This window comes from Theobroma cacao, chromosome 2 (assembly GCF_000208745.1).
Source record: "Theobroma cacao cultivar B97-61/B2 chromosome 2, Criollo_cocoa_genome_V2, whole genome shotgun sequence".
Lineage (NCBI taxonomy): Eukaryota > Viridiplantae > Streptophyta > Magnoliopsida > Malvales > Malvaceae > Theobroma > Theobroma cacao.
The window spans coordinates 39850188-39863891 of record NC_030851.1 but is presented as its reverse complement, the minus strand read 5'-3'; the positions used below and the strand labels follow the sequence as shown (position 1 = coordinate 39863891).

General features: G+C 38.3%; 3 protein-coding genes across 5 annotated transcripts; 1 reads left to right on the top strand and 2 right to left on the bottom strand.

The window, feature by feature from the left end:
- On the top strand, positions 719-4871 carry LOC18610333 (protein argonaute 7). The gene is made up of 3 exons (XM_007045929.2): positions 719-1368; positions 1740-2973; positions 3090-4871. The coding sequence occupies exons 1-3, from the start codon at positions 1017-1019 to the stop codon at positions 4546-4548; spliced, it is 3045 nt and encodes a 1014-aa protein (XP_007045991.2). The 5' UTR covers positions 719-1016; the 3' UTR covers positions 4549-4871.
- LOC18610332 (protein UXT homolog) lies at positions 8412-10782 on the bottom strand. Of its 3 annotated transcripts, none has more exons than XM_018115592.1 (7): positions 10580-10782; positions 10392-10476; positions 10266-10295; positions 10010-10111; positions 9486-9593; positions 8715-8769; positions 8412-8596 (listed from the first exon to the last, which is right to left on the bottom strand). In XM_018115592.1, exons 2-7 carry the CDS (start codon positions 10445-10447, stop codon positions 8528-8530), a joined length of 420 nt encoding a protein of 139 aa, XP_017971081.1. In that variant the 5' UTR covers positions 10448-10476; positions 10580-10782; the 3' UTR covers positions 8412-8527. The 3 variants fall into 3 exon arrangements, with proteins under 3 accessions (XP_017971081.1, XP_017971078.1, XP_017971079.1); XM_018115589.1 differs by having other exon boundaries at positions 10372-10476; positions 10580-10781; XM_018115590.1 differs by having other exon boundaries at positions 10372-10781.
- LOC18610331 lies at positions 11248-13444 on the bottom strand. The gene has a single exon (XM_007045927.2). The coding sequence runs from the start codon at positions 12955-12957 to the stop codon at positions 11875-11877; it is 1083 nt and encodes a 360-aa protein (XP_007045989.2). The 5' UTR covers positions 12958-13444; the 3' UTR covers positions 11248-11874.

Here is a 13704-nt window from a genome sequence, read left to right as displayed (position 1 = left end):
CTTGATGACCCTAAACTTATTGCCTATCCAACCAGCTAAAGAGGGGCTAACTCTTCTAGTAGAGCAGATAATTAATGGCAGTATTTTTTGTTTGTTTTAGCTAGAAGGACATGAACAAAAGAAAGAAAAGGCCCCAACTCCCTTTGTTGGTCAACTGTCGGGTAGGTTAACCCTCAATGGAGGATTTGGAGCCTAAATTTGGCTTGCTTCTTTCTGAGCATGTAAAACAGTACTCTACTCTATCTCTCTTTCTCTCTCTTTCTTCCTATTCCCCATGGCTTATAATATAACATGGTCTGCATAATGTTCCCAACATGTTCATGAGCTTTTATAATTCATTGATCTTGAATATGTCAGATGGCAATGATGACTATGATTAACATAATGATCTACTAATATTCAACAGCATTACCAAAAGAAGAATTTGACCAATCAGCTATTCAAAGTCCAATCACTGTCAGCTAGCTATCCCCCTAATTTCATTTTACTACTAATAAACATTTTTTTCCCACTTCATTTGACTTGCCAAAGAAATTTCAAAGAAAAAAATAAAATAAAAGTTGGAAGATAAGGAGGGGGTGGCTGGGGGCGGGGGGTGGGGCGGAAAAGGCTAGAGTAGCCTTATGTGTTTGACAGGTAGTCAATGTTACATTAAAGGGTATATCAGTGGCCTAACATCTGCAATGCTCTTTGACACACAGCTGGATAAAGCCAAAGGGGCTTACCCTTTCTTTGCTGTGGCCTTTTTCACTTTCTTTATAAGGGAGCCCAGGCAATGCCCTTTTGCCTTTGAATTTCATCAGCATCAAAGTCTCCTTATGAATCAGAACCAGACACAAAGAAGCTCAGCGACTAAAACCCAATCTCTTACTTCCTCTCTCTATCTCTCTCTCTGCAATAACTACAGTTTCAGCTGAAAACGCTTCCCTCACTTTCTTCCCTCTTTATCTGTCTGTCCCTCTCATGCTCACAGCCCCATATTTCTGTCAAAGTCTTGCTTTTTTCACAATCAAGCAATGGAGGAAACAGAAGAGCACCATGCTAACAAGAAATGCACTACCAAAACCAGGACTTTCAAGGGCAGGACCAACCCTCATAAGCACCATTACCAGCACCCATTGTTGCAATACTCAAGTCACTTTGGGTTCTTTAACCAAAACCAGTTCCAAGGTTACTCTTATTACCCTGCTTTGCTTCCCTTGCCTCCACCAATGCCCTTGCAGCTAGCTTTAACTCCACCTCTCTCTCAAAACCAAACCTTTCAGACAAAAACCCATTTGCAGAAACTTTCATGTAAGGTTAATGATCCTCCTCTTGCCACCTCCTCTGTCTCTGATACCCAAGTCCCAGTCGTAACAATTACACAAGGTGACTCTAATATTTCTGTTTGTTCTTTTTGTTGTTTCTTTTTTCATATTTCCTCTGCATGTCTATCATTTTAAGTTCATAGTTGATTTTGTTTTAAAGGTTATGAGAGGGTCTTCTTCAACAGAACAGATTAAAAAAAGAATATTTGTTTCCAATGTCTTTCCTTTTGCCTCTTTCATTTTTAGTTATATGCAAAGATGAAAATTTTATTGCTAGAAATAAAAGCTAACTCCTTTATATGAAACTCTTGAGTTCATTAGTTATTAGCAGTTTCAACTATTCAACCTTTTTTTAGTTGATTTTTATTCAAAACTTATATCCAAGCAGTTGTATTCAAGTTCTAATTTTTCTCTTTCAACAAACCTAAGCAGCTCCAGAGGGGCTTCAAGGGAGAAAAGGTTTACCATTTAAAGGAAGTAATGGAAGAAAGATCATGAGTACTACAAAGCAAGCACTAGTAGCTGCAAGGAGACCGGATTCTGGTGGCGTAGACGGGCCAGTAATCTCTCTGCTTGCCAACCATTTTCTAGTTAAATTTGATCCCTCTCTAAAAATTTACCATTATAATGTTGAAATATCTCCTAATCCCTCCAAGGAGGTTGCTAGAATGATCAAACAGAAACTGGTAGAAAGCAACTCAGGGTTGCTCTCTGGTGCTCATCCAGCATATGATGGCAGAAAGAATTTTTACAGCCCTGTTGAATTTCAAAATGATAAGCTTGAGTTCTTTATTAGTCTCCCAATACCCACCACGAAGTCAAGTTTGCCTTTTGGGGAATTGAATGGCTTTCAACAGAAGCAGCATCAGCTTAAAGTATTTCGAGTTAATATCAGACATGTTTCCAAGTTTGATGGAAAGGATTTGAGCAGTTACTTGAGCAAGGAAGGTGGTGATTGGATCCCACTCCCTCAAGATTATCTCCATGCCTTGGATGTTGTTCTTAGGGAGAGTCCAATGGAGAAGTGTATATCTGTAGGGAGGTCATTTTATTCAAGTTCAATGGGAGGTACTAAGGAAATTGGAGGAGGAGCTATTGGATGGAGGGGTTTCTTTCAGAGCCTTCGACCAACACAACAAGGACTGGCTCTCAATGTCGATTTCTCCATCACTGCCTTCCATGAGAGTATTGGAGTAATCCCTTACTTGCAGAAGCGGCTCAACTTTCTTCGAGATCTTTCTCAAAGGAAGACAAGGACTCTGAGTGATGAAGAAAGGAAAGAAGTGGAGAAGGCATTGAGGAATATCAGAGTTTTCGTTTGCCATAGAGAAACAGTTCAAAGATACAGAGTTCATGGCTTAACTGAAGATGCTACTGAAAATCTTTACTTCGCAGACAGGGATGGGAAGAATTTGAGGCTTGTTAATTACTTTAAGGATCACTACAATTACGATATACAGTTCAGGAATTTGCCATGCTTGCAGATCAGTAGGAGCAAACCCTGCTATCTTCCTATGGAGCTTTGTATGATTTGCGAGGGCCAGAAATTTCTTGGAAAGCTTTCAGATGATCAGACTGCAAGAATTCTTAAAATGGGCTGCCAGAGGCCAAAAGAACGTAAAGCCATAATTGATGGAATCATGAGAGGACCTGTAGGGCCTACAAGGTAATGCTATAGAAGCACTTGGAAAAGTTTCATTTAGATGCTCTTGATAATAATTGATTGTTTGTTAGTAAGATCTTTTTTTTTTTTTAATCTTCTCATTTTATGCTTGTTGACAGTGGCAACCAGGCAGGAGAATTCAAACTCCATGTTTCCAGAGAAATGACTCGGTTGAATGGGAGAATTCTTCAACCTCCCAAGCTTAAGCTTGGTGATGGTGGGCACATAAGAGATATTACTCCTTCCCGCCGCGATAGGCAGTGGAATCTTCTGGAAAGCCATGTCTTTGAGGGAACACGAATCGAAAAGTGGGCACTGATAAGTTTTGGGGGCACACCTGATCAAAAGTCCAACATTCCTAAATTCATAAACCAGCTATCTCAAAGGTGTGAGCAGCTGGGTATCTCTCTTAACAAAAGCACAATTGTTAGTCCCTACTTTGAATCAACACAAGTGCTTAATAATGTGACTCTTTTGGAATCAAAACTTAAGAAAATCCACAGAGATGCATCAAACAATCTCCAGCTGCTCGTATGTATCATGGAGAAAAAGCACAAAGGGTATGCAGATTTAAAGCGAATAGCAGAGACAAGTGTTGGAGTTGTGAGCCAGTGCTGCTTGTACCCGAACCTTGGGAAATTGAGTTCACAATTTCTTGCAAATTTAGCCCTAAAGATCAATGCCAAAGTTGGCGGTTGCACGGTTGCTTTGTACAATTCATTACCTTCTCAGATTCCACGTCTTCTCCAGCCTGATGAACCTGTGATCTTTATGGGTGCTGATGTGACTCATCCTCATCCGCTTGATGATTTCAGCCCATCTGTTGCTGCTGTCGTTGGTAGCATGAACTGGCCTGCAGCAAACAAGTATGTATCTAGAATGAGATCTCAAACACATCGACAGGAAATCATTCAGGATCTTGCTGCAATGGTTGGGGAATTATTGGATGACTTCTACCAAGAAGTAAACAAACTGCCCAAGAGAATAATCTTCTTCAGAGATGGTGTGAGCGAAACTCAATTCTATAAGGTGCTTAAAGAGGAATTACAAGCTGTTAGAGAAGCTTGTGCAAGATTTCCAGGTTACAAACCTCCCATTACTTTTGCTGTAGTTCAGAAGAGGCATCATACAAGGTTGTTTCCATTTGAAATTGATCCTTCTTCCACTCAAAACCAGCTCTTTGATGAAAATATTCCCCCGGGGACCGTAGTGGATACTGTGATAACTCATCCAAGGGAATTCGATTTCTATCTTTGTAGTCATTGGGGGGTGAAGGGTACTAGCCGCCCAACCCATTACCATGTCTTGTGGGATGAGAACCAATTCACTTCGGATGAACTGCAGAAGCTGGTTTACAATCTATGCTACACGTTTGTAAGGTGCACCAAGCCAGTTTCTTTGGTGCCGCCTGCTTACTATGCCCACCTGGCTGCATATAGAGGCAGGCTTTACCTCGAACGATCAGAATCTGCAGCTTTTATGAGAAGTTCTTCCACAATCTCTCGTGCAGCTCCTCCTAAGGCAACACCTCTACCGAAACTAAGTGAGAATGTTAAGAAGCTTATGTTTTACTGCTAACCAGTCACAGGCTCTCCTTGCATGCCAAGAATTCTTGAGTTTTATGATCTTCGTACTGCATAAATGTATTCCTCAGTCACATATGTAATGCAGTGCAGTACATGAAAGTCTAGATCACTTTAGCCAGCCAGTTTCCATGATTACAAATTGTAGGTAGGCTTCAAGAATCAAGAATATATTTCATAGTGGCCTAATTTGATCCTGCATATTGATGTACATCCTCATAGCAGCCAAGTGACAAATCTTAAATTCATTGTAAACATCTTTCATGAAAATTTTGGGTGGTTTAAATATAAGTTGATATAGTAAAAATAATTTACTAGCATGTACTTTGTACCTTGTAGGAATAACCTCTTTTCCTTTGTAGTTTTTTATAAAGGATAAAAGTTCAATCTGCTGTTGTTAACAAAGATCAATTATAGCCCTTCCATTTAAACAGAACTGTAAGAGAAATTCTTTATGCTCAAGTAGAATCAGTCCAAAGGCTCTAAGCAGTTGACCTGCAAACAATTGCAGACAGCTCATAGATTAGTTGAAGAATCATCAATGTAAGGAATATTTGGTAGTTCACTTACATGCCCTCAAAATATAACTGAAGAAACCAAAAGCAAGAGCAAAAAATGATTATAGCATGCAAGTAGCATTCTTTCAATTGTACCAACAGCACTTTTGCCTGTCTTTAGATTTTACATATTTTCTGACAGTACTTCAATTAGTGTAGAACAAGTGCCGTATGAGATTGTTATTTCACAGGATTGGGGTTTGTTTTTATCTTCTTTTCACCCTCACCATTTTCACTAATAATAATAAAGATGAACCATCCTTTCCAACAATTCGTTTTCCATGTTGATTCTCCCCCTGCAACAATCTGAAGCAACCTTTTATGAAATGGTTATCGTAAAGTATAACCACACGATGACGGGGGCGCAGAGTGAAACTGGCAAAAAGCCTATTGGTGCAAGCACAGAGCCTAGCTAAGAGTGGAGAAAAGGCTGATTGATCCTTTCATCCTAGACAGGTAGAAACAGTTTTAAATTGGAGGACAACGGCTGTGACCTTCACTCATTTATTTTACTTTGTTTTGAGGGGTACAGACGGCTGTGACCTTTTGTGAGGAACCCCAAGGTGCCAGCCAAAACCAATCTACCATGAAAAAAATTTTCTAGTTTTACCACAGAAATGAATGGTGGTAACAACAGATGCAGTAATTAAACGGCAGATAGTTATGGAGATTGAATCTAAAGGCAGGGTTGGGACTATATACAAAAAAGAGTTGGATTATACATATAAAGTATCTGGGTATGAAAGCTTGAAATATCTGTCTAGGCAGTGGTCAGCACATGTTCTCCTACTGCTACTACTCTGCTAGTATTACTCCTTTACCCATTTCCCAATTCCCATGCATGCATCAGCAGGAATAAGGGTTCTACTTCTCCAACACGATCAATGGGCAAGGAAAAAGCAGAAGGGTATTAAAGTTTGGGGGAAATGTTTGCTTTGTGAGGGTCCCAGAAAGTATGGGTGGTGATAGTAGTAGTAGTACTACTACCACTACCAACCAAAATATACTACAAAACCCAAAACCAACTCAGCTCAGGACAGAAAGAGAAAAAAGAGAGAGGAAACAAACAAAACAAATGCCAAGAAAAGATTGGGATTTCAAGTAAACCCCACTGAAGTCTGACTTTCGACTTCCCCTTTTGTCTCTTCAGCTCAGCTCCCTCTCTCTCTCTTTTATGGCTTTTATTTCTTGTTCTTTCTTTGTCCCTTTTACCACCATAATAAATGCCAGTTTCCCACTCTTTTATTTCTCTACTTTTCTTTCCCCTCTGATGTGCTTCAGTGTGGCTTTAAAGCACGGCACTGCACTGCCACCATAAGGGACAGAAAGGACTCTGGCCTCTGAAACCAAACATGGGTTCTCGACAGAAGCAACTATGGGTCCCTTCGTTAAAGCCACTAGATGGATGACACGTCTACCATTATATCTCCATTCATAGGGGTTAGGGGCCCTCCTTAATCTTCTGTCTTAGGCTGTAAGCTCTCCCTCTTTTCTCTGTTGAATGAAAGAACGGAAATGGAAGAGTGAAAGAGTGTTCAGTTTGCTCTGCTACCTGACTATTTTCACCACTTTCCTCTACCATTTGTTAAAGAAAGAAAAATTTTCAACTACAAAACTAATATGTAGACATATCACTATCAAGTTATTTATATATATAAACAATATATTAAAAAGTATTTTCTTCATGTTTTGATAATATTTCATTAATAAAATCTAAATACTTTTAATTTAATGGTGTATGTACATTTTAAACATATTAATAATATTTATAATTAAAAATATTAATAATATGTTATTTTTCAATTGTAATTTTTAAATATAAAAAATCGACTGAAATAACTAAATAAACTGCTTTTCATAACGATTAATATTAAAAAAAAAATCATATTCAATCGATTTGCACCGATTAATATCGAATTTTTTTTTTATTACTACTCTGATACTGCACAAATAGTATCAATACTGACATAAAAAAACATCATTACTAAGTGTAAATTAAAATAATCTAACCGATTTCTAACACTCGAACACCTTCTCGATAACAAGGTCTAGTGCTGATCCTATACCATCGTGCTACAGTAACCTGCAAGATATGATCTGATGAGTAACAATGGCATTAGACTAAACAGTTTTCCCGTTTCCTTAGAAGGATAATGGGAAAAATTGAAGGAAAAAGTTAAAATTAGGGCACGAGAATCAAGGCAAAAGCATATTAGTCCAAGGTGGGTTGGATAGATAGATGGGGGAGGAGGGTGGGTGGGTGGATTTGATTCCTTGTGTCGGTCATGGAACCTCATTCTGATACAAAGGGCAGTCGGGTCCCCGTCCGTCCCCCCACTGTTTCTCTGAAACTACAAATACATGAAGGAGAATCGAACATCAAACGAAACGGAGAGTACTGGTCCCATCAATCCAAATTTCAAACACTATGAGCGTCAACTGTAAGATGTTGATTGATGAATCCGACGGTCGGAATCATCCCTCGACCTAATACAAATGCAGACAGAGAGAGAGAGAGACTCTTAAATGGAGTTTCCTGTACTGTCCCGTCCATCCTGTAGGATTTTACACAATGAAGCGACTCATGCCTACTTCTCTTACTTGTCTCTTCATGTTTCACAACGGGAACAGAATCTAACAAAACCTGAAACAGGGATTGTAAAACCGTTTGAACAATGTTGTTTTATGGTTTAAATAACAAAAAATATCCCGAATAATGTCGATTTATATTTTAACCATAGAAAAAAGTTTTTATTCTTTTATTTATAACATTTGTCTACAGGGTGAGCAGTATTCTGACTGGGGAAGAAATCAGCAAATTCAGGCCAATCCAGCTTAGCAATAGCGATCTAAGAGCCATCAGTTTTTCACCTCGAGCCATGGATATCCTATTGCTGGATAGGAGACACAGCCAACACACACTGATTTTCCATCACACTGAAGCTCTAATTAACAAACTGGGGAATTTCCCCAACCCCACCAGCACGTGCATGTACCATTGAAACAAAGATCAAATGCCGCAAATTTTGCTGTTGGCAGCCTGATGGTTCAGGGAGATAAGACGCAATGGGACATGAAAGGTTTTCGATGGAACCGATGAAGTTCAGTATCAGCTAATCTGAGTGACTTTTGAAGTGACATGTTTGAGGGTGATAGATTGGTGCAAAACGGCTAGGACCTGAGGCCCAATTTTCTTCTCCATTTGTTTAAAAGGACAAAGATAAGGACCTACGGCCCATGTCCTCTGCAGGCAGGCTTGATCCCCCCTCAGCCCCAGCCCAACAAGGATTCAGCAAGCTTGTAATTGTAAGTAGAGTTCTTTATCAAAGGTTAGCAGCATTGCAAATGGAATCAATTAAAAAAGTTCCATTTCATTGTGCAGGAAATAACAGATTCATAGATTCAAGTTTGTAAATGCTAAAAGATGCGCTCTTCTATGGTTTTCTCCGCTGGAATCTGAAGCAACTCCCGAATTCCTTCGCAAACCTGTAGTCAGGGTTTATATGACTCATAGTTAATGCCACCTATGCAATATGAGCACCCATACACACTCATTTTAAAAAAGGGGGAAATGAATGAAAGGGAAAGACATGCACGAACATACCAGCTTAATCTGGGCTTTAATCGATGCTATCAAGCAGGTATACTCCTCTATTTGCCTGCAAAGTGAAGTCAGAAAATACTTTAAAAAGAGCAAGAATGGAGAAGTTATTCAACCATGGCATTCAAGACATGAGGTGAAACTCAGCTTATTATGTGAAGGCTTTAAATTTTATCATCACATTCTATTGTACAGACCAAAGCCTGTTCCATGTTCCTTCAGTTATAACCTCTACTATGGAACTACGATGATGATTGATGCTAAACTTTAAAATGGAGAACGAAACAACAATAACTAGCCAATCTGTTCCTTGACATACAGGCAAGCTGTTTAAATAAATAGAAACATTGTTTTAACACGCCAGACCAAGAATCAAGCTCTACACACTAGTGCAAATATCCTAAATTTAATTTTTCCATCCTCTTACATTTGTTTAGACCAGCCAACATATATGATGAAAGAAATAAAGTCTAGATTGGCAAAAACAGCTTCTCAAGTTATGCTTGAAACATAGGACATGATGGACAAAGATTTAATTTTCATACTACCTTATAGCAGCAGTAGTGGATTCCACAGCATTATTAAACTAAACTAATCATATACCTTGCATAACATGTCAGGTGTTACAATGAGTGGACAATAGATAACATCTCTATGAACTGAACAGAAACAAACAGGTTGAGAAGTACCATCATGCATAACGGTATAAGCAAATAAGAGACATAGAGAACTTCCCAGCAAAGCAGCTTGATCCATTTAAGAAAAAACGCATACCTTTCCAACTTTTCCTCCCTCAATGAGATGAACTTTAAGGCTTCCGACCAGGTGAACTCCACATGAAATCCTAGTCCAATATCCACAAATATACGTTGTGTATCTGGCCTGTAAACATGAAGAAGGCCCCAAAAAACACACAAGCACAAACACGCACACACCCCCAAAGAAAAAACCAACTTAGAAGAGAAAGAGTGTAGAATTAGACCAAAAACTGAATGACAAATGAAACAAACGACAACAGGAATCTTAAATCTCAATCCAATTGCAATCACAAAGTTCAACAAAATTCTTAATTGAAGCATACATACATGCTCGCCACTAAACCAGAACATGTAAAGGCCATATAAAACGGAATGATTCTACTTCATGATGGCAGTAAGTAGACCCAGACCCACTTGTTTAAAATGAAATTATGACAAACTGAAATACATACAAAATGCATAGATTTCAGGAATAAAACAACAACGTATATTTGTGGATATAGCAGAGTAAGAGTCCAAAAACAGACAATGAAGACTTACACTTCTGCTTGCATATACACTTCTGACCCAAGATTAACCAATGTTCGAAGACTAGTTACACTGTTTTTCTCTAAATTTTCTATGTTCTTTCGCAAATCTGAGCTACAAGAGAAATGGTCAAAGAAAACATATAGAAGAACAAATCTTTCTACGGGAAAAGCATAGCAAACAACAAAAGAGTCTATTGAGGAAAGAAAACTATAGAAAGAACAATTCTTCAGAACGATCGGGAAGACATTTCATTCAAAAAGGATACAAGATTTTTTGCTGTTCAAAGACCTTGTCCCTGCAAAAATATGATCAGAAATGTTGTTATTCCTTTCCAAAATCAAAGCGTAAAAATTAAAAAAAAAAACCGATACCGTTCAGCAATAGCACGAACAAGATCTGGTTTAAGGCGTCGATCAACAAATTCCTCGAATTTCTGTATTTTCTCATGGCGTAAGCTCTCCATTTTTCTTCTCCTTCTGTCAAAAATCAAGGCAAAAAACTTCGACTCGTCGTCAACCGTAGGTAATTTTTTTATCGGACGGCGAAACCGCAGAAATTTGAAAAGCGAAAGCTGCTCACCAGTTCAAGGGCGAGGGAAAAGCCAGAAAAAGCGGTTGATCGCTACCGGCTCGTGGTTTGGTCTAGCGGCTCAGGGAAACGCTCCGCTACCCGTACAGTCCAACGCGGGAATGAGTAAAGGGTTTGGCGATTACACTGTCAAATACCAAAACTATCCTTTCTGTATTTTTATTTTTTTATTTATTACTACAAAGGCTCCATTTCTTTTTTTTTTCTTTTTTTTTTTTGGTATTGGCAAAGCAAATATTAGTTCTATGTCACTCTTATTGTGCTTCACTTAATAGATTTTATCAACAAATTTCCATATATATTTTTTGATATTCAGCAAAATTTATGACTTTTATTATGGATTTTTGAAATATTCATAAATATCTTTAGATATACAAATATATTCACGAATATTTTGTCGTATAGATAAAAAAGTGAATATTTATATCGAGACCATGAATGCCAGATATATCCATGGATATATCGATGCATCAACCGATATTTAATTCTATAAAAATATTAGAAAATATATAAAGTAATGATATGTATAATGTCCAAGGAGCATGATCATGGAAGGAATACCAAACTGTGAACTTGATCATGGAAGGATTAGTTCAGTTCTCATTTGTGTCTCCAAAGTGAGATTATTGAACCCATTTTCTGGACTAATCCAGGATGCATTTATTCAATAACAAGCATATTCATATAATAATTCTAGCTTTCATATGATTGTTCTGCAACAAAAGGAAGTAAAAGAGAAAGAGATAGTACAAATTGTGTATGCTTCCAACATCAGCAAACATACTTTTCCAGACCAATTCATTCTCATTGCTCAAAATCATTCTTAAGATCAATTAATACTCCAAGCTCTATTTTTTGACTATTTTATTAAGCATTTAAAAGAATTCAGAAGGAAAATACAAGGGTAGAGAAAGGAACATGAAATGGTCCAACACTTGAATTGGAACCATTTAAATCAAAGATTCTACCCTATATAGCTGATGAATATATATATATATATATGCAAAGATCATGAATCTAATTTGTGTATATAATTTTGCATTTCCATGTCTGGTAGATGACAAGAAATTTTATGCACCTGAGCTATGAATATCTTTGGAAGAGTTGAGAGAATCATCTTAAGCATATCATGAGCTGCAAACTCCCGATGGAGTTTTACTGAAACGACAACAAATACTCCTCATCAGCACCCCAGCTATGGGACTGGAATTACGCAGGCAGTTCCATCTTTCATGTTATGAGCACAAGAAATATTAGCTGATAACATAACAATGCCTGTGATGATGTCATTGAACACCCAATGATTCAGCAGAAACAGTTATAGTTTCCAACATTGATCGACATTCACCATCTGAGGCTTCGACACTATAAGATCTGCAACTGAAATAGAAAACTGTATTCATCATGGAATCAACAAGCACCACAAATGAATACATTATAACCAACAGAGGCCCTTCCCAGATCCTAGAAGATCCATCTCCATAACTCAACGTCTTTACCCTATGTTCAAACAACCCTTCCACAAATGCCAACCCAATTGTAGATCCAAGAAATATCAAAAGACCAACCTGAGTCTGCCCCTTGATTAGAACACCAGCACGAAGCAATGCCTGAAGTCCGGAAACCTCCTCCAACACACAGATTACAATCCCAATATTGCAGACAACAATAGCATTGGCAAAAACAACCGAGAACACTAGCCCCATCATAATCACCGCATACACAATTAAATCAGGTGTAAAACCAATGACAGAAAGTACGCTACATGCCGCAACAAGAAAAACGAAGAAAGTTGTTACACAACCAACAATTACCATACACATCCACACATACGTAGAAACAAGCCGCCTCCAAAACTTCCGAATTATCACAAAAAACTTCGAAACATCAGCTGATTTCCTTGAATAAGTACAATCTACACAATAAACCACCGCGGCTTTTGATAACAAAGACAATGTGATGAACAAAGGGAAGCACATTGCTGAGGAAACAGCCGTCTCAGCAAAACGTTGGCACGACTGTTTGAGGAAAGATCTCAATGGGAGTCCACTGGTTTTGGCAACTAACAAAAGCCTAACAGTAAATCTCTTCACAATGGAATGATCAACTAACAAATTTGACATAAGTACTGCAGATACTGGGCAAATTAACAAAGCTGCAATGATCATAAAACCGGACGAATTGTACCTTAAAATCCTAACGGTTTCTCTTAAGATCTCTAATGCATTCATGGAATGGAATTGGTGGTTATGATCACTAACATTACGAGATGAGTCTAGCTCAAAACTTTCCCCATGGGTTTCCTTCAATCCTTCTTTTTCTAGGTGATCTAATCTCATTCGTGGAGAAGTAACGCTAGCAATCTCCATTTTGATCAATACCCAGAAAACACACCAATCCCAGCAGCTAAATAAACATTCGAAACGATAGAAACAAAAAGTGTAAATCAGATCTGAAAGAGCTAGACCCACCTCTGTAACTGCTGAGAAGTCACAAAGAAAACACTGTGAAAATACTCAAACAGGGGAATCCAAAGTGCCAAGCACGAAGATTGTGGGGATTGGAGGGAAAATTCTCGAGCAGTAAATGTCTGAAAAGAGAAGAAAAAGGATCGGTTAGAAAACGTGCGAGTTTGAGTCTTGTGGATTTGACCCCTGGCCTTATAGTGTGCATGAAATTCTTCTGCAAGCTTTTTATAGTCTATTCCATGAACGAAGTTAGCTGCCATTATTGGGGTGCCTACGCCATGGTGCCGGCGTTCATTAGTCTGTAACAGCTCGAAACGGGATGTTTGGGCTCTCAAGATTGGAAAACGTCGACAGGCTTTGGATGGTTACAACCATCGAGGGCCTAAGATTTAGCAAAGTGACAGCGATTTTGGATTAAAATTGGGCTTTCGATGAAATTAAATAGTAAACATTAAACAAGACTTTTCACATTAGGAGTCGGTGGCCCTCGAAACAAAACAGCATATGGAAATCATTTTTACCATTAGCCTTAGCCATGGTTTCTTCACATTCCCTAATGAGAAGGATTTTGAACAGATTTGTCTTACCCCTTTCAGTTGCTCTAATTTTCCTTTTCTTTCCCCTTTCTTAGCTCATTTGTGACAACAA